Source organism: Lotus japonicus, chromosome 2 (genome assembly GCF_012489685.1).
Source record: "Lotus japonicus ecotype B-129 chromosome 2, LjGifu_v1.2".
Classification (NCBI taxonomy): domain Eukaryota; kingdom Viridiplantae; phylum Streptophyta; class Magnoliopsida; order Fabales; family Fabaceae; genus Lotus; species Lotus japonicus.
Window position 1 is genome coordinate 53,423,962 of NC_080042.1, and position 26,723 is coordinate 53,450,684.

General features: G+C 37.5%; 1 protein-coding gene and 1 pseudogene across 1 annotated transcript; both read right to left on the reverse strand.

Annotated features, from left to right (window-relative positions):
- Positions 1 to 4,281: 4,281 nt before the first annotated feature.
- LOC130738330 (putative pentatricopeptide repeat-containing protein At1g12700, mitochondrial) lies at positions 4,282 to 11,606 on the reverse strand. Its single transcript, XM_057590298.1, has 2 exons — positions 9,718 to 11,606; positions 4,282 to 9,635 (listed from the first exon to the last, which is right to left on the reverse strand). Exon 1 carries the CDS (start codon positions 11,457 to 11,459, stop codon positions 9,798 to 9,800), a length of 1,662 nt encoding a protein of 553 aa, XP_057446281.1. The 5' UTR covers positions 11,460 to 11,606; the 3' UTR covers positions 4,282 to 9,635; positions 9,718 to 9,797.
- A 7,942-nt stretch (positions 11,607 to 19,548) lies between these two features.
- On the reverse strand, positions 19,549 to 21,223 carry LOC130736634 (pentatricopeptide repeat-containing protein At1g12620-like; annotated as a pseudogene).
- Between the last annotated feature and the right edge of the window lie 5,500 nt (positions 21,224 to 26,723).

Here is a 26,723-nt window from a genome sequence, read left to right on the forward strand (position 1 = left end):
CAAGAAGAAAATGTCATATCATATAGAATGACACTATTATCATGACCATCAAATAATTTCATCACTCATTCAAATCAGTTAAAATGTCTCATTGCTCTGGACCAATCAAAACTTTTTCTTCCATGAGAGGACATAACCATGAATATAACTAGTGTTCTAAACAATGAATCGCACTATCTCTTGCGTCAAATTTTATTGTTATATCACCTTGTTTCATTACCCTTGTAGATCAAAATACTTTATTGATCCTTTCACAATGAATAGTTACCCAAGAAGCTCCTAGATTAACTTTCCCTACCAACTTTCCAATTTAATACCTGAAACCATACATCCCTTACTTTCTTCATCCAATATATGTGGTGGTATAGTTTATAATAAAACAAGCAGCTTATTTAGTTGAACTCCTCTTACATGTTATAAGCAACAAGATACATATTATCACAAAAAGAAACATGTAAGATAACAGTAGAAGTGTCAAATGTGGTCAATTGTGAAATATTCATCTTTCATTGAAAATCTGTCAATTTCAAGGCCTAGCTTCAAGCTTAAAGTAAATGCTAGAAGCAAAATAAATGCACAAAAAATGTGCCCAAAAAGGAGAGAATATCAGTCGTAGATATATGGAACTATGCATTTGAAATCACATAAGAGGCACTATGACTAAGTCAAAGGGTAAAAACGTCTCTCTTGCAATTGAAGAAGAAAAAAACTATTATAGTGTCATGACATAAAAAAAGTTCTATCAGAACACAAGATTCATATTGACTCAAAACCTCTACATCTGTTGGGTCCAGGTGGGCCAGCATCCTGCCTGCAGGTAGCATTCGAAACGGGGCGCTGTCTGCTACGCTATAAGAAATAACGTTGCGCCCTCACTAACACCAATTGGTTTTGGCGTAGTGGTAAGCGCGTCATCCTACAAGTGGTATCAGAGCCAGGTCCCGTGTTCGAATCCCACGGAAGGCATGCTGTGCAGCTAGTTTGGCTGGCAGGTGCTGGGGGGGGATTGTTGGGTCCAGGTGGGCCAGCATCCTGCCTGCAGGTAGCATTCGAAACGGGGCGCTGTCTGCTACGCTATAAGAAATAACGTTGCGCCCTCACTAACACCAATTGGTTTTGGCGTAGTGGTAAGCGCGTCATCCTACAACATCTACACAATTTAACAGAGGCTTCTATAATCAACTCAAAGAAGAAGAAAAACAGTGAAATCGAATAGAGCATAATAGAATATTAAACGGTTCATGTCAATAATCAAATCTAAGAGCTAACCGGAATGATGTTTGGCATGTGGCTTAGTTTTTGAACAAGCTCTTACCTAGTCAATATACCAAATCTCTCATTCATAATGTGAATAAACTCAGCCGCCTTAACTTTTTCTCCTTTATCTAGTAGGGTGCGAATAATAATATCGAAAGTTATAGCATCGGGAAGGCAATCCCTGACTTCCATTTCTGAAAATAATCCCAATGATTCATCGAGGAAATCCTCTTTACAAAGGGCATGGATTCGTTGAAATCATTTCATGATACATGTGTAAAGCATTAGTTAAAAGCCAGTCCTTGCCATAACTATCAATGATGGAAGTGTACATTACCATAGTGAGTGGAACATAATGATGTTCAACGCATCTCATCAGCTTGAGAGCATCTCTGGATTCATCCTTCATACATAATCCATGGATCAAGGTTGAGTAGGTGACAACATTGAAGTGAAATCCGACTCCCACCACAATATCATGAAACCCCAGAGCTCTCTGAACCTCACCATCAAGAAAGAGGCCTTTTATAATGGTACTTTAAGTGAAGGTATTTGGTTGATGACCCATCGTAAAAATCTTTCCCAACCCAACAAGAACACGTTTGATCTAACCTAGATAGCCGCACCAATTGATTAAGATGTTGTAAGCGATTAAGTCTGGCTTAATACCAGTTAACTTCATCTCTTTCCAAAGGGAAAGAGCAGTGAGGTATTGATTCGTCTTAATGAGGGAACTTATAACCTTTGCAAACGCTCGAATTGGTGGACGAGGACGGGTCCGAAGCATGCCATTGAACTATTTAACAGAATCATCAACTGCATTGTCAATGGAGTACATCTCATCAATTGGTTGCATCTGTTGTTCCTCCATTTGCATCTAGAGCTCAAATTGATAAACTTAAGAGTGATGCTAAGTATTATTTTTGGGATGACCCTACTTGTGGAAGTTTTGTACTGACCAGGTGATTAGAAGGTGCATTCCAGATCATCAGATCGAGTCAGCCCTTCAGTTTTGCCACGCTTCTGCAGTGGGTGGTCACTTTGGACCCCAAAGGACAACACGCAAGGTTCTTGGTTCTGGATTTTATTGGCCCACCATCTTCAAAGATGCGGCAAGGATTTGTAGCACATGTGAGAAGTGTCAGAGAGCAAGTGGTACCATTACTTGGAGAAAAGAGGTGCCTCAACAACCTATGCTATTTTGTGAGGTCTTTGATGTCCGGGGGTATCGATTTTATGGGTCCTTTTCCTGTTTCATTTGGTTTTTATTATATTTTTCTGGCTATTGATTATGTTTCTAAATGGGTGGAAGTTAAGGCCATCAGGACAAGTGAAGATTGTATTTTAGATTATATTAGGATTTAATTTCGGAATAAATTATCTTTAGGTTTCAAACTTATTTAAGTTTGTTAATTTAGGATTCTATCTTTAGGATTTATTTTTATCTTTTAGGATTTGATTTTGATTAGGATTTGTGATCTCAGCTCCTATTTAAGGATTTGTGCTGAGACAAACAATTACCTTCTACCTTCTGCTAATTATACAATATATTTCGAGTTTTTCAGTAATAATTAGGGTTCTGCTAGGGTTTATGCTTTTATTCCCTACTTCCTCCAATATTATTGCTGATTTCCCCCTATCCATGGAAGACTAAATTCCTTGGAACGAATTCCTTTGCAAAGTATATCGCGCTCTTGAGGTATAGTGCTTAATGTAGAATTCACTCTAATTAGTTTTCTTCATCTCTACTTCTGACTTAGGTTTTCTTAATTTCGTAGTTTAGAAATAGAAGATGATGCATTGCATGTTCGCTTAGCTCATGTTGGGTCGTAACCGGTTCTTAATCGCTTAGTTAATTAATTCTCATGAAATGGGTATTTTACCCACATGTCTTCCTTCTAATACAAACCGACTTTTTTTTTTCCTAACTTACTAATACGGTGCGTTTCATTCTTCCCCCCTTATTAAAAATTCGTCCTCGAATTTTAAATCATTCACCGACCTTGAGCAACAAACAAATGCGGGTACGCAAAGAGGCGTATACGCAAAGAGGCGCGGCCAGAGAGAGGAAGGGGCGCATGGCTAGAGCTGTGGGAAGGAGGCGTGTCGCCGAAGGAGAGGAAGGAGGTGCGCAACAAGAGCATGGGAAGGCAACTCTCTGCTACAGATACAACTGGTTCTTCTCTCTGTTAAGCAGGGCTTCTAATTTTAGGTGGAAAAATAATGATGCGGTTTGGAATATAAGGAGCCATCTGGGTTCAAAAAGAGGATCTCATTAACAGGTCTAAATAAGCTACGCATAAGCTATAATTATGAGCTTATTAAAATAAGCTAAAAAGAGCTTATACAGGGCTTAAGCTATTTCGATAAGCGCTTATTTTATAGCATAAACTTAAATAGGTTGTTGAAAACCTCTTACAAACAAGATCAAAATTTATTATACATAATAGAAGTAAGAATCCCTAATAATCATCAATTCTGACAAGATTAAAAAAGAAATAAACGTTGGATCTACCTTACTACTATACTTTTTAGGCTTAAATACTCTAGAGGTCTCTGAAATTGTATGCTGTATGAAAATAAGTCCCTGAATTTTTTTTTTCTAACTTGGGATCCCTGGAATTTGTTTTTTAATCTAAATAAGTCCATACCCGTGTTATATGCTTATATGGCTCGAATTTGGCACAATCATCAATTCCACGTAGATTGTTTATTTTTCTTTTATTACACATGTGTTGATCAATTATAATTAACAAATATATCTTAAAATTAATCCATAATCCCTAATACCTAACAAATAAATCAGAAGAAAACAAATTACTATTCACTATGTAATTCTTATTCATCTTCATCACCTTCACCCTTTTTATCTTCATCATTCATCCACAACCAACATGAACACCAACCCAGAAATCCAGTTTCTCCCTCTCCCCTGCATCTCCCCCAATCCATAAACCCAACAACCCAACAACACCAGCCCCCTCTCTCCCTTCATCCACAACCAACATGAACACCAACAACAACATGAAAACCAACCCACAACCTTCACCAACAGCAACAACAACTGTCACAAAACCCACAACCTTCACCCTCTCTACCTTTAGATATTATTATCAAACCCTGACCACACTTGAGAAAGAGAGAGAAAGGGAAATCGTGAGAGACGCAGTTGCAGGTCGGTGGGCTCGCCGGAAATCGCCTCCGGCGGCGGCTCACGGCGAAGGGCAGCGGAACGACAAATTGGTTGAGGGGTTTTGTTGCGGACGATGAGGGGAGTGCAATGGTGGTGTTGGTTTCTCCAAATGATGAGTGATTCGCAGGAGATCGAGGGTTGAAGGTGGCGGTGGTTAAGGTTCTGGGTTTGAACATTGTAGCACTGCTTTGCTGCTGTTTTTCATCTGCACACGGGTTGCTGTTTGGCTCTGCAGAATCGCTGAGGTCTTTTGTTTCTTTTCCTGTTGGGCTTTGCCTCGTTCATTGATGTGGGTGTTCTGTTGTAAATCTGTTTCTTTCTTTTTTGTTGATCTCTTGTACAGTTGGGATGTAGCACCCTTTTTGCTACTTTTAATTCATTCATTTTGCCTAAAAAAAAAGTGTTAGTGATTCATTTAGGGTTATTAGTGTTAATAATGTGGATGTGAAAAATAGAAAATTTAAAGAAAAATATATATATGACTTAAAAATTATAAAAGCCACGTGGAAATAAAAATAAATATAAAAAGCCACATGGACACGATGACAGGGTAAAATTTGTGACACATAGGCTGATAACACGAGTAAAGACTTATTTAGATTAAAAAAATAATTCCAGGGATCCCAAATCGGGAAAAAAAATTAAGGGACCTATTTTCACACGCCATACAATTTCAGGGACCTGCAGAGTATTTAAACCTACTTTTTATCAAAAAAAAAAAAAAAAAAAAGACCTTACTACTATTCATACTATACTTGGGGAAGAAATCCCCTTCACTAAGGATTGCAAGCAAAGATACCTCTAAAACGTCCATTTCCTCTCCAAACAAAATGAAGAAAGAGAGGTCCTTAATCTCTACAATGAAAATCATAAAACAGTCGACTTGTTGTGATGAGTTCACCATGTAGTGGCGGTAATATTGTTGCTCTAACAGCATGATTCTTGCCTCCATTGTCTAGCCATCCCATCTAAGAAACAACTACAATCTCAGCAAGCTAGTCACTTCTGATTCAGAAACACAGTTGAGAAAATTACAAAACGGAATTACGGGTGACAATATATTAAAATAGTCATTCAATCTCATTTTCGGCATGTTGTAAGACTTTATGTGGTTAAGTGCTGAGAACATTGCCAAATTTCATTCCACGCAATAGTTTTTTTTTACAGCAAAGAGAAATCTTTATTGAATGAGATAACAGCTAACATGAGAACAAGCCTCCCATGAAAGTAAAGAAGACCACATCTCACCACTCCAAAAAAGGCCAAACTTGAGAATGAGCCTCAATAAAACCTTACTAGGAAAACCCTTTGGGAGAAAACCTAGTGAAGGAAAAAGAGTACCACATTCTCAAGTGTGTCAATGAAATGTAATCCACAACCATAAACCCCATAATATCCTCCAAAGATACAAAACCAAAAAACAAACTAAATTGGACTAAACCAGTATGTAAACCAGTCTACTGCCATAACACAGCAGCTAGACAAAAACCCTCCCCACTACATAACCCAATCCAATAGACCATCATTCCTTCAAAAACCAAATCAATTACCAACGTAGTGCCACTGGGACAAATCCAACCTGCTTTCTTAACACCACGACAAGCAAGAATTGAATGACAGAAAATTCCCACACCTTCATCCATCCACATCCACTAACAACCTTGCCTCCATAAAATCATATGCACCAGCATTTGGTCCCCAAAAATTCATAACATTAAATCCTTGGCTTTTGTTAAGTATTTTAAAATCTGTCACACAATCACACCCCACTCTCTACTGAACCAAGTCTCCAAAACCAAGCACCCATTAAACCATTGAAAACATTCCACAAAACCAGCAAACTCTCTCCACTCTTATATCCAAACGCACAAAAATCAGCAGCACAGTTCAGGCATAACACATACCAGATAATCAACCACATTTCAGCCAATACATCCCAAAATACTCTGCATAAACCCTGCATTATACTTCCATTACAGTAGACAATTCAGACACAATACCATAAAAATCAAACAAATTTCAGCCAATACAAACCACAATACCCTGCATAAACCCTGCATTATACTTTCATTATAGCGACAGTCACACACAGCTCAGTCCTCCACCCTCATTCCAAGCAATAGTTAAACAAGTTGTTCATTATAAAAGTGCAGCAGCTCTATTTTTAAGAGATGGTATTCTATATTTTTACAGATATAAAAAGATGTAACCAATGCAAATGACCGAGATTTCAGAACATGGAGCACAAGTGGAACAAATGTTCATTATATATTAAAAAATAAGGACACCATGTAATGGACGCTGAACAAACATAAAATTCAAGGATATAAATCACATGAATGAGCAAAGATTTGGAACTTCTATCAATTAAACTAAGAAAAAAAAATTACGTGAACAATGTGAAAGCATAGGAAGCACAAAAATCGTTGGACCAGATGAGGGAAAATAAAGCTAGTAGCTACCATGATCTGAAACAAACAAAAAACAAAAAACTACCATATAAAGCTTTGGGTACCTAGCATAAACATCTTGAGAGTGGACTTTTCTATCGGTTAATATTTCATTTTGACGCATCAGAACTAGAGCTGTAATCTTCCAATTATAAACAAAAAAAAGAAACACATCATATACATTTGAGATGAGCTTATCTGTTTCTACCAAATGCTTTCTTAGTCTCTTATTCTCTGACTGTTGAAATTCTAACAGGGGTGAAGTAAGACTAGTTGGCAGATTTGTAGCTCAAACCCTTTTTCACATTTCTAATTCTCCTTATGTCACCAGGAGTTTTTTTTTTTTTTTGAGAGCAAAAAGGATTTATCCAAATTCAAAGGAAAGAACAATCCCACAAAGGAAGGAAAGAAAAAAGAAAGGCGCAAAACCAACCCCAAAGAACAAAGAAAACACAACAGCAAGAAAACAAGACAAGCTCAAGCCAAAAAACCTACCCCACCACTAAGCACCCACAAGAGCCCCAAAACCAAAAACAAAACCCAAGAGCCAGGCACTAAACGCCTACAAGCCAACAGGCCAATTCTCTCTAAGCTCCTCTGCCAAACCACGAATAGCCTCCTTATCGCTTCCCGGAAACAGAACCCACAGATTTTCCCAATAACCAGGCCTTTGTAGCGCGAGTAAAGTAGCCTCCAGAAGAGGGAGCAGGAGCGGCGACGGGAGGAGGCATACCTGAACTTTCCAAGCTCTCTGATTTCTTAGGACGCCCTCGAGGCCTACAAGAGGTACATCAGAACCACTCTTCACCGAATGATTTTTCCTAGGACGACCACGGGGCCGCGGCTTCGGCGGAGAGAATGTCACCAGGAGTTGTGTCTACTTCAGTTCTGATGACTTTCTCAGTGCATGCGATCTTGGAGAAATTAGATGGCGAGAATTATTGCCATGGAAACAACTGAAACCTGTTACCAAAAGCAACATGCTTCACTATTTTATGGTAAATACTACTTTATTAGTATTTATTAGAGCTAGCCTCCAGTATAACTTCCTGTTTACTCCCTCTCTACTATATTTGTTACACTATTGTACACAACCAAACAATCAGAATTCATTTCCTTTCAAACTCTCAACGTAATACCTCTTGAAGTCTAGTCGACATCAAGGCCCAATGAGGCATACATGATTTGGGAGCATTGACAAACAAGAACAAATGAAAAATCTAAATCAGTGCTAAAGACCATGATAAAGAGGAATAACCATGACCAAAAACCGGAAATCAGAAAACAATATCCAAAACCAAAAAATAAAAGAAGCAGAAATCTTTACTTTTAATTCAAGCTAAATAAATGTAAGTTGAAGAAGCATAATGAGCGGGGGTGGGGGGAAACATTTGTGAACAACTATCAATACCTTATAATGATTAAATACAAAATTTAACCAATTTTAATGGTTCTTTTCATATGTTTCAGATAAAACCATATTTACTAAGTGTGTATTTGGTCATATAATTGCTTCATGAGAAAAAGTAACATGAGCAATCTGACTTTGCAGTTAAACAGAAAATGGCAAGGGTCATTTGTGTAAAATTGCAACTTTTGTTTTCATTATAGGTATGCAATGATGAAAAATGTGAATAATATGATTCAGGAGTATGATAGAGAGCAGCTGAATTAATTACCAAAGCATGAGCCAAGCATGAAGCGAATAGAAGATATCTATCTTTATAGCAGAGCTTCTGAAATTCACAACAATACATTATACAAGAAACAGGGCACATATATTTTGTAATAGTAATCATTGGATTAGTTACCAATGGCTAAAGATTTAAGAGCATATCTCTGGAAGATCCTTCTTTTTAGAACAAATGCTGCCAATCCATGCAATAATAAGCCATCTAGGCCCTCCAAGTCAAGAACTTAAATTTACTTGCTAATTATCATAAGTATAGTGGAAGGAAGGAAGCTTCAGCCAGTGATTCTGATATACTCTTATGCAGCTTAGTAAGAAAATAGCAAGTTTAAAACAGGTAAAAAAAGAAAAGGGACAAAATGCATAATGCTACAAATTCTGATTCAGATACCGTTAAAAAGTACAAATATATGGAATCTAATCCATTTCCAAATGGCTTATTTTCACTATCGCCAAACTGTCAGTTTGGTCTTAATGAAAACCTGGTACGGGACGTATTTTATGGATATAATAAATTAATTAGAACCTCCCTCCAAATTAATTTTACCATTGAATTGTGTGATTTGAATGAACAATCTTTATGCACCATATGAGAGCTGGTATAGCTGCATCAGGATTTACATTAGATGATGGCAGCACTTTTTTCATCAGTCAATAGTCGACACTATTACTAAAACAATAAACTTCATGTTTACTTTTTTGTTCCCATTCTTTAAAATATATACAAGAAATATACTGCAAAAGAAATATCAAGTTCTAACTTCTAGTATCTAATTTGGCGAATAAAATCAACTATAATCATGTCTGGTTCCAAATAATCATGCCTGTTTGAGCTTTGTTTTCAATCAGAAGCATTAACAATGAGCACTGACTGAAAAAAACCTCTTAAAGTAGATGTACATTGACAGTACATTGAGGAAAAACAATGATGGCTATTTGTGCGTCTATATAGGCAGCCTCCTTACATTGCATTTGGGATTGGTTGGTTCTATTGAATATGTGGCCTCCTAGTCACACTAAAGCAACTCCAACCACTGCAACAAAGCTTCTCTTACCAAAAGGATAGTTATATCAATACTCATAATGAACAAATCAATCATTGTTATTGTTACAATATCAAAATGTACCTGACAAGTAAGAACACATGGTTTTTAGCTATGGAGAAAGTGAGCCCATTGTGTAGTCCATCATCCTTTTCCATGTGTATCTAAATTTTTTCCAGTAGACCTCTAGCAATCATTTCACGAAGAAGTTTCTCAGCCTTGTCATTCTCACCTTTTTCAAAGAGTGAACGGATAATAGATTCAAAAGTTATAGCATTAGGAGTACAACCCTCAATTTCCATTTTTGACAGCAAGGCCAACGCTTCATCAAACAAGCCTTCTTTACAAAGTCCATTGATCATAACAGTATATGTATGGACAGTTATATGATAGCCTTTTATCAAAAGATCATGAAAAATCTCTTGCGCATCCTTAAGTCTTCCAGCTTTGCATAGTCCATCCATAAGTATATTGTATGTGCATAAATCTGGCTGAACACCCTGGTCTTTAATTTTCTTGATCAATGCAATTGCTTTGTCAACATGATGGCTCTTGCATAAAGCATCCAATAAAGAATTATAGGTGATTATATTGGCTGGTTGACCCTTCACATGCATCTCATCAAGAAGCTCCCAAGCATGAGAGACTCTCCCCGTTTTGCATAAACCATCAATAAGAGAACTGTAGGTCACTGTATTAGGAATAATCTTTTTGCAATCCATTTCTGCAAGGAGATTCAAGGCTTCATCCACCATTTTAATCTTACACAATCCATTAATCATAATAGAGTAGCTCTGAACATTAGGAGTCACTCCCCACCGAGCCATAGCATTGAATACATCCCGGGCTTTACTCACTTCATTAACTAAGCAGTATCCATCCATCAAGGAACTATAAGTAACAACATCAGGTTTCAGACCTTGTTTAATCATCACAGCTAACACATTTTTAGCTTCTTTCACCTTCCCTTCCTTACATAAAGCATCGACCAATATACTAAAAGTATAAACATCCGGGTCTATGTTTTTCGTTGGCATTTCATGTAACAAAGCATTTGCTTGTTTCAATTGACCAACAATGCAAAAGCCATATATTAAAGCACTGTACGTGACTACATTAGGAGATATTCCCTTGGCAAGCATTTCAGAATATAAATTGCAAGCATGACTTACAAGTTTATCTTTACACAGGCTATCGATGATTGTGCTGTACATTACCACATCAGGTTTAATCCCTCGCCCTTGAATCCGCCTAAGCAACTCCAAAGCAGCTCTGGTTTCCCCTATTTTACATAGCCCATTGATCAAGGTTCCGTAACTGACTTGATCCAACCGAAATCCCTGTGCTATCACATCGTCATGAAATTGGAGGGCTCGCTGAACCTTGCCACTAAGACAGAGACCTTTGATAAGAGTAGTGAAGGTGATGGTATCAGGCTGATAACCACTCTTGAGAATTCTGGCGAGTACAGAAAAAGCAGAATTGATTTGACCTAGGTGGCAGTAGCAATTGATCAAGATGTTCATAGTAACAAGGCTTGGCTTGATTCCAGTGAACTCCATCTGGTGAGAAAGCGAGATAGCGGTGGAGTAATGCTTCTTGGTCTTAACAAGGGAAGTTAAAATCTTGTTAAATTCAACGATGGAAGGGGTAGTAGGACACATTCGGAGTAAGCGATTGAAGTGTGAGATGGCATCACCAGGATTGTGAAAGGAAGAATGAAAGCGAGAGTGAGAGTGAGAGTGAGAGTGAGAGTGAGAGTGAAAGGAACGAAGAAAAGAGGGATTAGGAAGAAAGGGAAACCTCATCAACCTCAGAATGAACATTGTTCCACTGGAAAGAAAGAAGGAAGGAAGATTTTGTTAAATGTTAAGGCTTATAATAATTTGTTTTGGTCCCTGACATTTGTTTATTGTGATTTTGGTCACTGCTTTTAGAAATAACTTTAGCTTTAGTCCCATTGTATAGTATCACAACGTTATATGTTGAGTTGATGTAGCTAACAGGGGCCATGTCACCACTCCCACTCTTCAAAGTATTCACTAAATGTTAAATGTTGAAGTATCACTGTACAGTAAGGGACTCCATTCTCTCAAGGCAAGTTAAATTTGATATAGTGAGCGTCGGAAATTAGTATCATACTATCATACCATAACTGCTGATTGCGAGAATATTTTTGAAAGAAAAAAACTTGCCATAGATTTGATTTAAAAATAATTGTACCATATATAATTACTCTATACGCGTAACAATGTCAATGTGATTCTTTATTTGTCATATCACCAATAAAAAGTGTGATATTATAAAGCGGAGATCAAAATCAAACAAATCTATTTGTAAGAATTTAGAATTGAGATCGGACGGATAAGTATTAGATGATAGTCCAAATATGACAGAAACATTAGGGACAAAAGAACTCATTTAAGACTGTTTTTAATATTTTTTAATGAGCATTTGATTTATGAGTTATGGCTTATGTTTTATGTTAAGTGCATATTTTGTTTTCATTTTCTATTTTAATTTCCAAAAATAGTCTTCATTTTCAAATTTTTAGAATTTAGAAAACATATTTGTTTTGACTTTCTGTTTTATCACTACCATTGCAGTTGTTGTTGTCGCCCTCATCACAACCATTGTCACTGCCACCACCAAAGATGCTACTACCATTGTCACATTTGTCACCATCATCACCTCTACCTCGACAACCACCGCCACTACCACCACCATCAGTGCTAACAGAACCACCACATTCGCAACCTCCATCGCCACCGGCACCGCCTTTCACCTCTCTGGTGGCGGCAGAGGAAGTGGAGGTGACGGTGGTGAAAATGACGACAGAGGCGATGGCGGCATTGTGGAGGCAATGACAATGATCATGGTAGCGGTGACTACGGCTGTGGCGATGAGGACATAGGTTGTGGTAACGGTGAAGATGGTGGTGGCAGTGGCAGGATAGTGGTAGTGGCAATGATGATGACAACTCGTTTTCATTTTCACTGAAAAATGAAAACTTCTTTTCTATTTTCCTGTTTTAATCATATGTTCTAAATATCAAGCAAACATGTTTTCAGCTTTACTTTCTATTTTTTAAAATGAGAGTAGTAAACAGGTAAAGCAAACGGGCCCTAAAATATCGTTTGTATTTCGGAAATTCCTTATTTCAAAAATGAAAGTTGTGGTATAGAGAAAAATATAATTCAAGTAGAATATTTTCAATTACCGGAAACTATTCTCAACTATGTGAAAAATAGCACATTCCTTAAAACTAATTTCAGGAATGTAAAAAATTACATTTATGAAATTAGTTGAGAAATGCAACTTTCATCTGAGATAAAATTTCTAGAATTCAAAATTGCATGCAATTTGTTTTTTTTTTTGCTAAAACCAAGGTATCAACTGCTGATAGTAGTGACTAACTTTCTTGTTTCATATGCTTGCACTTAGTGGTAAACGTATCCCCGCTTCATTCTAATGGCCAAAAAAATTACATTTCTGAAATTAGTTTTCCAAATGTATTACTAGTTTCTGAAACCTTGTAAAGTTTACACGTCTTAAAAATATTTTAGGGATATTTAAAAAAGATGGGCTAGTGACATTATGACATTCTCTTCATTGATCCAATGTCTCAAGTTTCAATATTTTCCATAGCTAAATCCGAGCGACAAGTTTTTTAATATCCATCAGTGTCCATACGAGTTTCACTGCCTGCAGTATCGATCAAGTCCCATCTTTCATCTAAAAATTCAAAATATACCAAAACTATATGGACCAGTTAGGGAATTGAAAACAGACGATCCTCAAAGATTACAGGGTACAATAAAATGCCAAAGGGTACTGGTTGGCATGGAAGAAATGCAAATGTTGGCTGTTTGAAAATCATGTTAGATAAGCACTTGATGATTTGATGGGCAAAATTGATTTGAGAGCCTAAACAACATTAAAAGTTTACTCTGTAAAGGAAATTACTTACATTAAATATCATTTCGGTTTGATTTCAAGGACCAAAAGGCTTTATATAGTTGATAAGCTCCCATAAGCTCTTTCACCCTGTATTCAGCCCTAAATATATGGAATCGGTCCATTTTTCAAGTGGCTCAGTTTTATGATCACCATAATATTAGTTTGAGTTTTTTTTTTTGGGAATGCCAAATTTATATATATATATATATATATAATAAAGAAATGGAAAGCACCAGTGGTGCTAGGAAAAAGATACAAGAAAACAGGGGAAAATAAAAAGCACTAAAAAAGAGTAATGCGAGCTGCTAGAGGCATTATATATGCCATGCTCTTGACAGATCCACTAAACTAGAGAAGCCAAAGCAAGACTGCAGAGAGCCTTCTCTATCAGACCAACAATAACAGATAAAATGATCCCACCCTTCAATCCTCCAAATGAAAGCCACGCCTTCTTACTTCACAACAATAAGATTTGAGACAGAACCAATCTGAGAGGTATACTGAGCTGTCCAGAGCAATTGGCCCAGCCTTTCCTTAGATAATTCAGTTGATGCAGGGGTACAGTCCTGGCCTGAGAACAAAGCTACCAGGTTGTTCCCACCCCCAAGCACATTCTCGTATTTGCATACCAATCATATGAGGAGCAGCTAAATCCCTTTCTTTTGCATCTTCGCCATTTCCACGAACGGAATTTAATTAATTCTACCACCTTCTCTTCACTGATTGACCCTGAATTAAAAAGAATATCATTCCTATATATAGGATCTAATTTATGGATGTAAATTAAAAAGAATTAACATCTTCACCCTAATTTACATTTGTCCTCTCAACAAAGCCCTAGCTGATTAAAAACTAATTAAGTTCATGTAAGACAACTATCATTATTTTTTTTTTAAGCAAAAGATATATATTATTGGATAGGTAAGTTTCATGACAAAAACTCTCTCACAAAAAGACAAATAAAAAAACTCAACCAACAAAACCACCCAAAAAACCACACACCTAGTGAACGTGCCTCATTAAAACCTTCATAGGAAAAACCATTGGGATAAAAACCTAATGAAGGAAAAAAAGTACAAAATCCCCAAGAAGTGTCTTTGAAACCCTCTAAGCAAAAACCAATACAATAAATCATAAAATCTCAAATCTAACCAAATAAGTGTAAGTCATCACAACCAACAACCTGAAACCTTTGATTTTTCCTTCTCCTCTTAGTGACTTTCTTAGGCCGACCTCTTTTTCTCCCAACAAAAAAACCTGGACCCTTAGAGGGCTCCTTCTCCACAGAAAGAAAACGGGAAAGAGACTCAAACCTTGAGAAAATCACAACAAGGAGTATCATTGAAACCCCGACAAAAAGAAAACCAAATGATACGCAAATCAATCAGGATTTTCAGCCAAACCACATGAGAACCTTAGTTACTCATATATGATCCTTAGCACCACGAACCTCATTATCAAATGGCTGATATCGAGTCTCCGTTAACAAAGAGAAGACCTTCAACTTTGCTGCATCCATCATCCCCTTCTACTTATGACATAGCAAGGTAACCTTAGTTTGAAAAATTGTGCAAAACCAAGAGTGTTATCTATCAGCAGGTGTGTTAACTGGTTAAGCATTCAGCAGATGCAACAAGCTTCTCCTTATACATCACGAATTCCATAGAAACATGGATAAAAAGAGAAAAAAATCAGTCAGACATTTCAACAAGCAGTCAGTGTGCAAAAAGAAAAAGAACAGAATTAAGGAAAGCAAAAAAGACTGAAATGGAAACGAAGGCAGAATAAATAAGGAAGATGGATTGAATCAGATATCGTCTCGCACGTTCCATCAAGAAACAAAGTGGAAGAACCACGACGACCAACATCTTGCCTATGTTGCTTTGCTCCACACCACCACGCTCAAAACTCGTCGTAACCATTCCATCAGCCCCCTCATCGACCTCACCGCCAGCCTCGTCACGCAATAGCACTTCCTCACGCCCAAACACAGAACCATTGTTTCACCCCACCAACCCATCACAACCAGCGGACTCCATCTCAGCAGAACAAGAAACCGACAGACTACGGTAGGAGACCAAAGGCGAACAAGTCCAGAGACACCCCAAGAGAAGAACCACGTCCGAGAACGAGAATCGTACCGAGAACGAAGATCGCACGCCGCCACAAACAGCAAACACAACAGTGACGAGAGCGAAACAGAGACGAAGCAGCTAGACTTAGAGATGAGATATGGGCGAACACGGCGGCAAACGCCAAAACAGAATCGTTGATGTCAAAAATAATACAGAACAAGGGCAAAATAGAGTCGACGAAACGCAAGAGAGACTTGGCTTGTGGCTTTAGGGTCGGGCCCAACCTGGCCCGGTTCATAAAAAAGGACAAAAAGAAATGTCCTATTCTTAGAGTGTGGACAGGTTCGGGTTGACTCTAGAGTCACCCGGCTTGGATACAAAATATGACATTACTATTATTGTGCAGTTCACCATACTGCACTCTTCTTCTGCTACGTCACACCATCTTTCTTGGTGGTGTTCCTCTGCATCCCCGGAAGTTGACACCCATTGTTCCCTCCACACTTTAATTAGCTCTATCGCTTACTTTCTAATGCACATTTCAGTTTCCCCTCCATACTTTATTTGTTATCTGTCTGTTCAGTTGCTAAATGCAGATTACTCAAGTGCTAACTGTATTTCATTTTTCAGCTTATTATTATGCTCAGGTTGCTGGTTTATATTCTCGCAAAAAAGGGAACAAGTGCTACTGTCCCTCCAGAAAACAAGTTTTATAACTCATATGACACCATTTTACTTGAACTTCAACCTTTCTTTCCCAATGTTTCACTTCAGAAGAAAAATACAGTGAAGATAAACAGTGGAACTCATCCATGTTCTTCCCTATCTCTCTTCCTACTTCATCTTCAGAAAAGCCTACAACTAATAACCCAAGGAGAACCTAGGAAACAATTGTAAAGTGAACTTCATGTCTACTCTATGAGACCACAAATTCCTCAACAAAAAAACCAAGCAGAAACCGTGTCAAACCTAGTGGAAGACACACAGATTGATCGAGCTAACTGTTAATCATTTAAGTGCTACTATTGATGACCTTGATGTTCCAATTGCCATAGGAAAAGGTGTTAGATCTTGAACTCAACATCCCATAACAAATTATCGCAGATGGAGGTTCCTCAAAATGTCCATGGTGATCTTCAACACCTAAATTAGTGATGTGCTGTAATAGAGGAAATAATTGTTGAAAACGAAAGCAAAGAATTGGATGTAGTAGACCTTCCTAATGGAAAAAATTTGATGGCATGCAAATGGATCTTTACCATAGAGATAGGAGCGTAATATTGTTGCTCTAGTACATGTAGTGGCAGTAATATTGTTGCTCTAATACAGCATGCTTCTTACCTCCATTGTCTAGCCACCTCATCTCAGAAACAGCTACAATCTCAGCAAGCTAGTCACTTCTGATTCAGAAATACAGTTGAGAAAATTACAAAATGGGGTAGCAATATATTAAAATAGTCATTCAATCTCATTTTCAGCATGTTGTAAGACTTTATTGGTTAAGTGCTGAGAACTTTGCCAAATTTCATTCCAAGCAATAGTTAAACAAGTTGTTCATTATAAGAGTGCAGCAACTCTATTATTAAGAGATGGTATTCTGTATTTTTACTGATATAAAAAGATGTAACCCAAGCAAATATAGATGCAAATGACCGAGATTTCAGAACATTAAAAAATAAGGACACCATGTAATGGAAGCTGACCAAACATAAAATTCAAGGATATGCATCGCCAAGATTTGGAACTTCTATCAATTAAACTAAGAAAAAACGATTACATGAACAATGTGATAGCATAGGAAGAACAAAATTCCTTGGACCAGATGAGGGAAAATAAAGCTAGTGGCTATCCTCAACTATAAAAATCAATTTTATCTCTGGAATCGATAACCTACCATGATCTGAAACAAATAAAAGAAAAACTAACATCTAAAAGCTTTGGGTACCTAGCATAAAAATCATGAGTGTGGATTTTTGTATCGGTTAATATTTCATTTTGACGCATCAGAACTAGAGCTGTAATCTTCCAATTATAAGCAAAAAAAAGTCACATCATATACATTTGATATGACTACTGAAGTTTTAACAGTGGTGAAGTAAGACTAAAAGATAAAAGAAGGAAATCAAGATGTAAAGTTAATTCCGCTCTCTTGCTTCAGAAGAGTGACTAAAAATATATACTTCTCCATAATTAAACTTGCACATGCCAAATATAAGGTCCACACATTAATCTATTTGGTCTAACATGTTCACTTTGATTTTGACTTAGGATAGGATATAGTCACCAGAATTGACATATCTATTTCAATAAAATGCATTGATTTATGCTTCTATTTTCGCCTTTACAAAGCATGCACAAAAAAAAGGAATAAAAAACTAAGAGATGATTCAAGTTTTAACTACAATATATGCATAAATTTGAGCCTCCGAACTCTAAAGGTCATGTATGTCAAAGATAGTTTAGTATGTACAGCCATCTTACTATAAAGTTAAATTAGCCTACAGTGCTACCTCACTGTTAGGTACTAAGCAGTTTGTGATATTCTGTTGTAAATAGTAACTGTTAGAGATAACTTATAGATATCTACTTGTCTATTTGGTTTGGCATTAGCATCAACGCAAAACGATGAAACACACATCTCACACATCAATGGGGAAGCAAGATTTGCCATGTTGACTCAAATGTGGATTGGCGTTGATTCAAACGCCAAACCAGAAAGACACTACAGCTTCTGCCATAAGCTTCCGCCATCAATGGAAGCATGGACTGTAATCAGAGAACAAATGGTGCACAATATAGAAATGAAAAAACTAAATCAGTGCTAATATGATAAAGAAGAAAGACTATGACCAAAAACCAAATCAGAAAACAATATCTAAAACCAAAAGATAAAAGAAGAAGCAGAAATCTTTACCTCCAATTCAAACTAAATAAATGTAAGTTGAAGAAGCATAACAAGTGGGGTATGGGGGGAATCACAAGTGAGAAACTATCAATATCTTACAATGATTAAATACAAAAATATAACCAATTTTAATGGTACTTTTCATTTGTTTCAGATCAAACTAGATCTACAAGTGTGTCAAATATTTTCTTCACAAGAAAAAGTAACATGAGCAATACGATTTTTCAGTTAAACAGAAATTGATAAAGAACAAAGAATGTCAATAGGGCAGAAATGACAAATGTGAATACCATGATGCAGGAGTGTGATAGAGAGAAGTTGAATTACCAAAGCATGAGCCAAGCATGCCACTCTTAATTACACCTGGATTAAGAGTGACATTCAACTACTATTCCCAAGAAAATATCTCCCAAGAAAATATACAGCAAAAAAAGTTAATTTCTACTATCTAATTTGGGGCAAATAGAATCAACTATAATAATGTCTGGTTCCAAATAACCATGCCTATTTGAGCTTTGTTTTTAATCAGAAGCAATAACAATGAGCACGGACTGAAAAAATGTTCTTTAAGTTGTTGAAGCACTTTGACAGTGAAGAAGGGGGAGGGGGGATTGATAGTTATCTGTGCCGCTGTGCGCATATTGTAGGCTGTCTCCTGACATTGCATTTGCAATTGATTGATTCTATGGCTTGAATATGTGACCTACTTACACCAAAGCAACTACAACCATTGCACAAAAGCAACCCCTTCAAAAAGGATAGTTATGTCAAGACTCTTAATGAACAAATCAATCATCGTTATTGTTACAATAGCAAAATGAACCTAACAAGTAACAACACATGACTTTTAGTTAAGACTATAGAGAAAGTGAGCCCATTGTGTAGTCCATCATCTTTTTCCTTGTGTATCTATAAATAAATACTGAATGTTTGCTTTCAAAATTCAAAATAACTTGTAACTAGAAAGCAACTTACTTAGTTTAATTTTTCCAGTAGACCTCTAGCAATCATGTCATGAAGGAGTTTCTCAGCCTTGTCATTCTCACCTGTTTCAAAGAGTGAACGAATAATTATTTCAAAAGTTATAGCATTAGGGATACAACCCTCATTTTCCATTTTTGACAGTAAAGCCAACGCTTCATCAAACAAGCCTTCTTTACAAAGACCATTGATCATAACACTATATGTATGGACATCTATATGATGGCCTTTAATCACAAGATCCTGAAAAACTTCTTGTGCCTCCTTGAGTCTTCCTTCTTTACATAGTCCATCTAGAAGTATTGTGTATGTGCGCACATTCGGCTGAACACCCTGGTCTTTAATTTTCTCGATAAGTGCAATTGCCTTGTCAACGTGATGGCTTTTGCATAATGCATCGACTAAAGAATTGTAAGTGATTATATCAGCTGGTTGACCTCTAACATGCATCTGGTCAAGAAGCTCCCATGCATTAGAGACTCTCCCTGTTTTGCACAAACCATCAATAAGAGAATTGTAGGTAACTGTATTAGGAATAATCTTTTCGTAATCCATTTCTTCAAGGAGATTCAAGGCTTCGTCCACCATTTTAATCTTACACAATCCATTAATCATAATAGTGTAGCTCTGAACATTAGGAGTCACTCCCCTCCGAGCCATAGCATTGAATACATCCCGGGCTTTATTCACTTCATTAACTAGGCAATACCCATCCATCAAGGAACTATAAGTAACAACATCAGGTTTCAGACCTTGTTTAATCATCACAGCTAACACATTTTTAGCTTCTTTCACTTTCCCTTCCTTACATAAAGCATCGACCAATATACTAAAAGTATAAACATTGGGGTCGATGTTTTTCTTCATCATTTCATCTAACAAAGCAATTACTTGTTTCAATTGACCAACAATGCAAAAGCCATATATTAAAGCACTGTAAGTGAAAACATCAGGAGGAATTCTCTTTGCAAGCATTTCAGAATATAAATTGCAAGCATCACTTACAAGTTTATCTTTACACAGGCTATCGATGATTGTGCTGTACATTACCACATTAGGTTTAATCCCTCGCCCTTGAATCCGCCTAAGCAACTCCAAAGCAGCTCTGGTTTCCCCTATTTTACATAGCCCATTGATCAAGGTCCCGTAACTGACTTGATCCAACCGAAATCCCTGTGCTATCACATCGTCATGAAATTGGAGGGCTCGCTGAACCTTGCCACTAAGACAGAGACCTTTGATAAGTGTAGTGAAGGTGATGGTATCTGGCTGATAACCACTCTTGAGAATTCTGGCGAGTACAGAAAAAGCAGAAGTGATTTGACCTAAGTGGCAGTGGCAATTAATCAAGATGTTGGAAGTGAAAATGTCAGGCGTAATTCCAGTGAACTCCATTTGGTGAGAAAGTGATATGGCGGTGGAGTAATGCTTCTTGGTCTTAACAAGGGAAGTTAAAATCTTGAAGAAGGACGCATTTGGAGTAAGCGATTGAAGAAGGAAACAGCATCACCAACATTGTGAAATGAATGGGGCTGAGAGTTAGAGTGAAAGTAACGAAGAAAAGAGAGATTAGGAAAAGAGTGAAAGCTCCTTAACTTAATAAAGGACATTGTTGTACCACTGGAAGGAAGGAAGGAAGGATGTAGCGGCGGAAAAGTGAGTTGCTCGCAGACTTACGAGACAAATGAAGTCGGATACTGATTATGGGTTAAACATTTTTATGCATTGCATTTAACAAACATTTTTTTTTATTTTGCCTCTTTAGAGCATTTCCAATGCATAGTTGTTAGTTGGGTTGCTTAAAAACTATTTCGGTGGGTTCAGACTGACACATAAGATTTAAGCAACCCAAGCAGAATTCGCTCCAACCACGGTTGCTTAGTTTACTTTTAGTTGGGTCCCATTATACCTCTTATATTTATATTATTTCAAGGTAATGACACTATACAAGTACATGAATGAAAGAGAAAATATGATTTTTAGTCAAAAAGTAAGGAGAGAGAAAATAAGCAACTGTTGCTTAAATAAGCAACCCAACTGCCACGTCATGTTGCTCTAGTGGTGCTCCAAAATAAGCAACGTTGCTTAAGTTGCCTACTGGATTTAAGCAACCCCCATTGGAGATGCTCTTAGTTCAGTGCCTCTATTGTTTTAGGAAAGTCTTTGGTTCGATGAGTGACAAATGAAGAGAAAATGAAATGTGGGCTTAATGTAATGGTTATGTTTCACACGCTTATCTCGCTAACCGGTAAACTGAAATTTGTAAAATGATATCAAAGGATACAATCATTTTTATATTTGACATTTACTTTTTTACCCATTGATACATACTAGTATTAATCTCACACCATGAACGGATAGAATAAAAGTAATTTGTTGGGATACATTAAGTATTTTCATATTTCTTCTCTTATATGTAGATCATAAGCTATTTACATAAACTTTCACAAACACTTGTATAAGCGCTTATGGTATAAGATATGCTCAAATAAACTCTTTCATGCAAAATATTTGGGGTCTATGTATCATAACTATTTGCATTATGATGTATCTTCATTTTCGATGTCTTTAATAAGTTGTTAAGTTGGGTGAATACTAGAGTGGTCTCTTTTTTTATGTGGGATCATCGATAGTCTGCGCCTCTTTAGTAATTTCCTCTCTACGCTTCCATGGTCTCACGGGTGGTCTCTTTTTTCAGTTCTTCTTCTTCCTCCTCCTCCTCATGAATACCACAACCATGGCTGAGACCATCACCATCACCATGGGTCTCCACTTTCTTTCCTGAAAACTCCAAAAAGCTTCCATTTTTCCTTCCTTAGCACCTCAGAAGCATCTTCTTCTTCCTTTTCCTTTCTTCCCTTTCACTTCTTCTTCCTCATGAACACCACCACCATGGCTAAGACTGTCATTACCACCATGAATCACCACTTATCTCATGGGAAACTTCGAAAAGAAGTCTACATTCACCTTCATATGTGCCTTAGAAGCATCTCTATCTTCCTCTTCTGCTCTTCACTTTCAATTCTTCTTCCTCATGAATATCGATTCATTCTCTCGTCATATCAACGCGATTGCTCTACCACTGGAGTAGAAATTAAGCAGCTAACCTCTTCCTCTTGAGGCCAGGACTGCGATGGTGGTTTTCATTTCCCCTAAAATTCAACGAGTGGGCCACAAACTTCACCTACAGGTCGGAGTTGCTCACCATAAAATTTCCAGATTTGATTGGAATTACTTTTTTGGTGGTTTTAGGGTCGTCGTTCTCCTTCTAGGACATGAATAATGTCATCCATAAGTAGCTTCACCAGAGAATTAGAAGGAGATGATAGAGCTCATGGCGTCCTCTCTCCCTTCCATGGTGGTGGCTTTCGACCTTGCTCCTTGGTGGTGGTGGTTCGTCCTACTATAAGGGAAAAATGATGCATTTTGTGAGGCTTGGAAAGTATTTCTCGTAAAGCAGAGAAAGGGAACATGCGTGTGGTGAGAGGATTTGACAAAGAGAAGTGATGAGAGAATTGAAGATATGTATTATTACAATTTTACCCTTTTATCACAATTCAATTCTAACCACTCATCTAAAGAAATTCATAGATTTCAAGATCTAATAGTGTTCAATGGTGGACCACCGATGGTCGAAAAAAGAAACCATCTTAATCTTTGTCTTTAAGTTGTAAAAAAACAGTGGAGTAACTTGTTCATCCATTAATTGGGAATTAGATTTCACACCCCTCAGAAGCGACCTAGAAGCGACAAAAGCGACCAAGAATCGTCCGTGTTTCAAAAGCGACACTGAGGTAATTCGATTTCCTTTTGAGATTAGGGTTCCAATGGGAATACAATGTTGTAGAACCCGAGTCTGAATGGTGTAGATGTAAGGCCCAAGTTTCAGGCTTTGGATAAGTGAATAAAATATAAGGGTTTATTTGATTAAAATAAATTTGTGAAGGATAAGGTTCAGGAAAAGTCCAAGAAGTTTATCGAAAAACCGATAAGAGTTATAGCACGACTAACATACGCCTAATCCTAGGTCAAAGGTTTTAGTTAATAGTTAATTTACACATTGGGACACGGTGGAAACTAATTTCCAAAAATCTTCAGAGAAATGTTAGAACTTCTCTTTTTCGTCTATAAACAATTATTTCGATGCGAAACCCTGGAATGTACGAACGTCAAATTCCAATTCTCGGAAGATTGCCGAAACGGAATCCCTGATAGTTCGAGAAACCTAAGATCGACAGACGATGAAGACTTTTTCTATTCGGAGCTTCAAATGAAGATTCCGCCCGTGTTCTCCTATTTCTATTGTTATTTCTAATCTTTCTTCAGAAGGAAGTTTTCTCATCCGACGATCACTGCAAAAAGTAGTTTTTCGGGATAAACCGACTTACACCGACTCATGCCGATTTTGGATCATTTGGTTTAATTCCAAGAATCCTGCTTTGAGTTCTGGAATTCTGTCGCCAGAAACCTATCTTAGAATTCGTAGAGGAACGCGCAGGAAAAATCGGAATCGCGAAAAAATCATTTTTCCGCATTTTCCAAATCCTATAAATAGCTCGAAAATTAGATTTTTTTGCAAAAACTACCCATTTCCCTCCCCAAACCCGCGAGCCCTAAGAGAGAGAGAGGATCCGGATCTTCGTCGTTTCTTGCCCTTTTGCTTCACCGATCGTTGCTAATCGAAGACCTTGAGGTAGGTAAACTATATCTCTCTTCTGATCGTCGTTTCTGTCGACTTCTTCTATGTCTTTCTGTGCTCAAAGTTTTGAGCTTTTTGAAAAACTGTTCAAATAAGCTGATTTCAGTGTCTAAACTTATTCCCTGCATGCTCCTGAGCGTGTTCTGCGGATTAGATTTTGTCAGATGTCGACGAAATGCCGCCGGGATCAATTTTTGCAACAAATACCCATTTTTAGGCAAAGTCGCAACCTTTAAGCTGTAAACTATCGACTTGGCTTAGTGCTAGTAGGATTAATCGTCATAAACGTCGTTGTGGACGTCCCCATCCAATTTGTTTTTCAAAAATCCAGTTTTGAAATTCTGAGCTGAAAATAATGACCAAACTACCCCTATATCAGTTTTCGATCCGAAAATTTTTCCGAGCTTAGAACCGTCTTAGTTACGGCTTATGTTAACCTAGGAACCAAGTTTGATCGAAGAAAAATCGACCCTCCCAATTAAGGAAAGTGGCCGAGAGCTATGTCAAGGGGGGAGGAAAATCCGACTTTTTCGAAAACTTGTCTTAACGCGTTAGATTGTCGTACCACAGAGGTTGTAATGTACCGTGTAACCCTAGGACTTATTGTTTGCTGAGTTTTTGACTCATTGTGTCGATTTCTGTGATTTTTGCTTAAGGTTCTTTTGAGGAGTTTCCTGGAAATCAAGGAGAGGAGCGAGAAGGAACTTGCGAGGAGGAAGCTGGAAGACCCACCAGTGAGGGCTACTCTCTGAATTACTAGATAATGCTTTAGGTGTCGACGAATTCGACTTGATTTATGTGTTATGCACCTAATTGCTAAATGTCTGAAATGATTTCTGAGGCTTCGGCCGAACTTGTTGAGTACTTGATGCCATGATATTGTGTGCTAAATGATTCACATGCTATGTGCTAAATGGTTAATTTAGGATGTGTTGGAATATGCTGTTTATGCTTATTGATTGAGCTGTTTCATTTTATGCTATTCCACTCGTGCCTATGTTTCTGGAAAGTGAGGATTACGGGCAAGTCATGCCGAATTTTTATGAGATTTTGAGAGAGTTTGAAAGGACGAACGAAGTTCGGACCTTGTTATGTTTTAATGGACCGAGACCTTCTCAGGGAATTATTTGGGATTATGGGATCTCTGAAACTCATAGGAAGTATTATAAGACTAAAAGAAAATCTATTTTCTCAAGGAAAATTCATAAGACATTAATCAATCTCTAAAACCCTTGAACAATGATAACACTCTTAGATAAGAGCCTAGAGCCTGAATATTTGTTTTGGAAATATGAGAAGTGTCGTCGAGTCCAAGTGTTGAGGAATTTACAAGTTTCTGAGTATGTTGATACTCTTTTGCTCGATGAGCAGGTTAATGTTTGGCTATCTAAAGTTTAGCCGGAGACTATAAGTTTCCAAGTACTTCGGTACCTTTTCGCTCGATGAGCAGTTTATTGATTGGCTATCTAAAGTTTAGTCGGGAACCATGAGTTCCAAAGTACATTCTTCTTCTTTTGATTAATTCATTTTGTCGCAGAATCGACATTTACCTTAGGGTATTCTTTTAGAGACTTTAAGTTATTTAGAACACGTGGCGACGTGTCGAGTGAGGTCGGAGACGTTGTTTGGCTAATCACTTGCATTCATGCACTCATTTTGAGGTTAATACACGGTGGATGCCGGACCTCGGTGGATTCCAAAATGGTCATAAGACCCGGATTTCCATATTTAGGAGCCTACGGTGGTTCTTAGTAGCAGACGGAATGGCAGACCTACGGGTTCACTGCTGATCTGACTACTTTTGTGTGGTGTAAGAGACACGCGAGCAGGAAGGTACCCACCGTGGCTGGTGTTAGGGCCGTCTCGTTGATGTCCATCCTTTCTTCCGGAATGCATCTTGTCAACCAGCATTTGCATTTCATGCAACATACATTCTGACTTAGTTGCTGAGTGTGATTGGTACTTGTTTATCCTATTTGAGGCATGCTAATTGTTATTATGATCTTTTATATTCATTGTGATACATGCAACCCTAGGATGTTATCCCTAAACTTCTAGGCCCGAGAGGCTAATAATTATTATCCTATATATATATCTGGTTTTATTATTTAGGCTAAAAAACATTTTTGGCCCCTGATGTTTCAAGTTTGTGCAAATCCTGCCCCTACTCTATTTTTGTCGACGTTTCTACCCCTCATATTTTCAAACAGTGCACCGCCTACCCCTCCGTCAGTCATGCTTTCTCAGGACAGGTTCCTGAGTGGATTGGAGAGATGAAGAAGAGTATATGAAGTTAATGATGATCAAGGAAATGATATAAATTAAATTTGCTTGATCTATATATCAATTATGTATGTAACTGAACTGGTTAAATGAATGTTTTGCTACTTACAGGTCTTGAGTTTGAATCTCTCATGCCCCTTTTTCCAATTTCACTTGTAATTTCCACGTGGTAGGTCCAAAAAATATT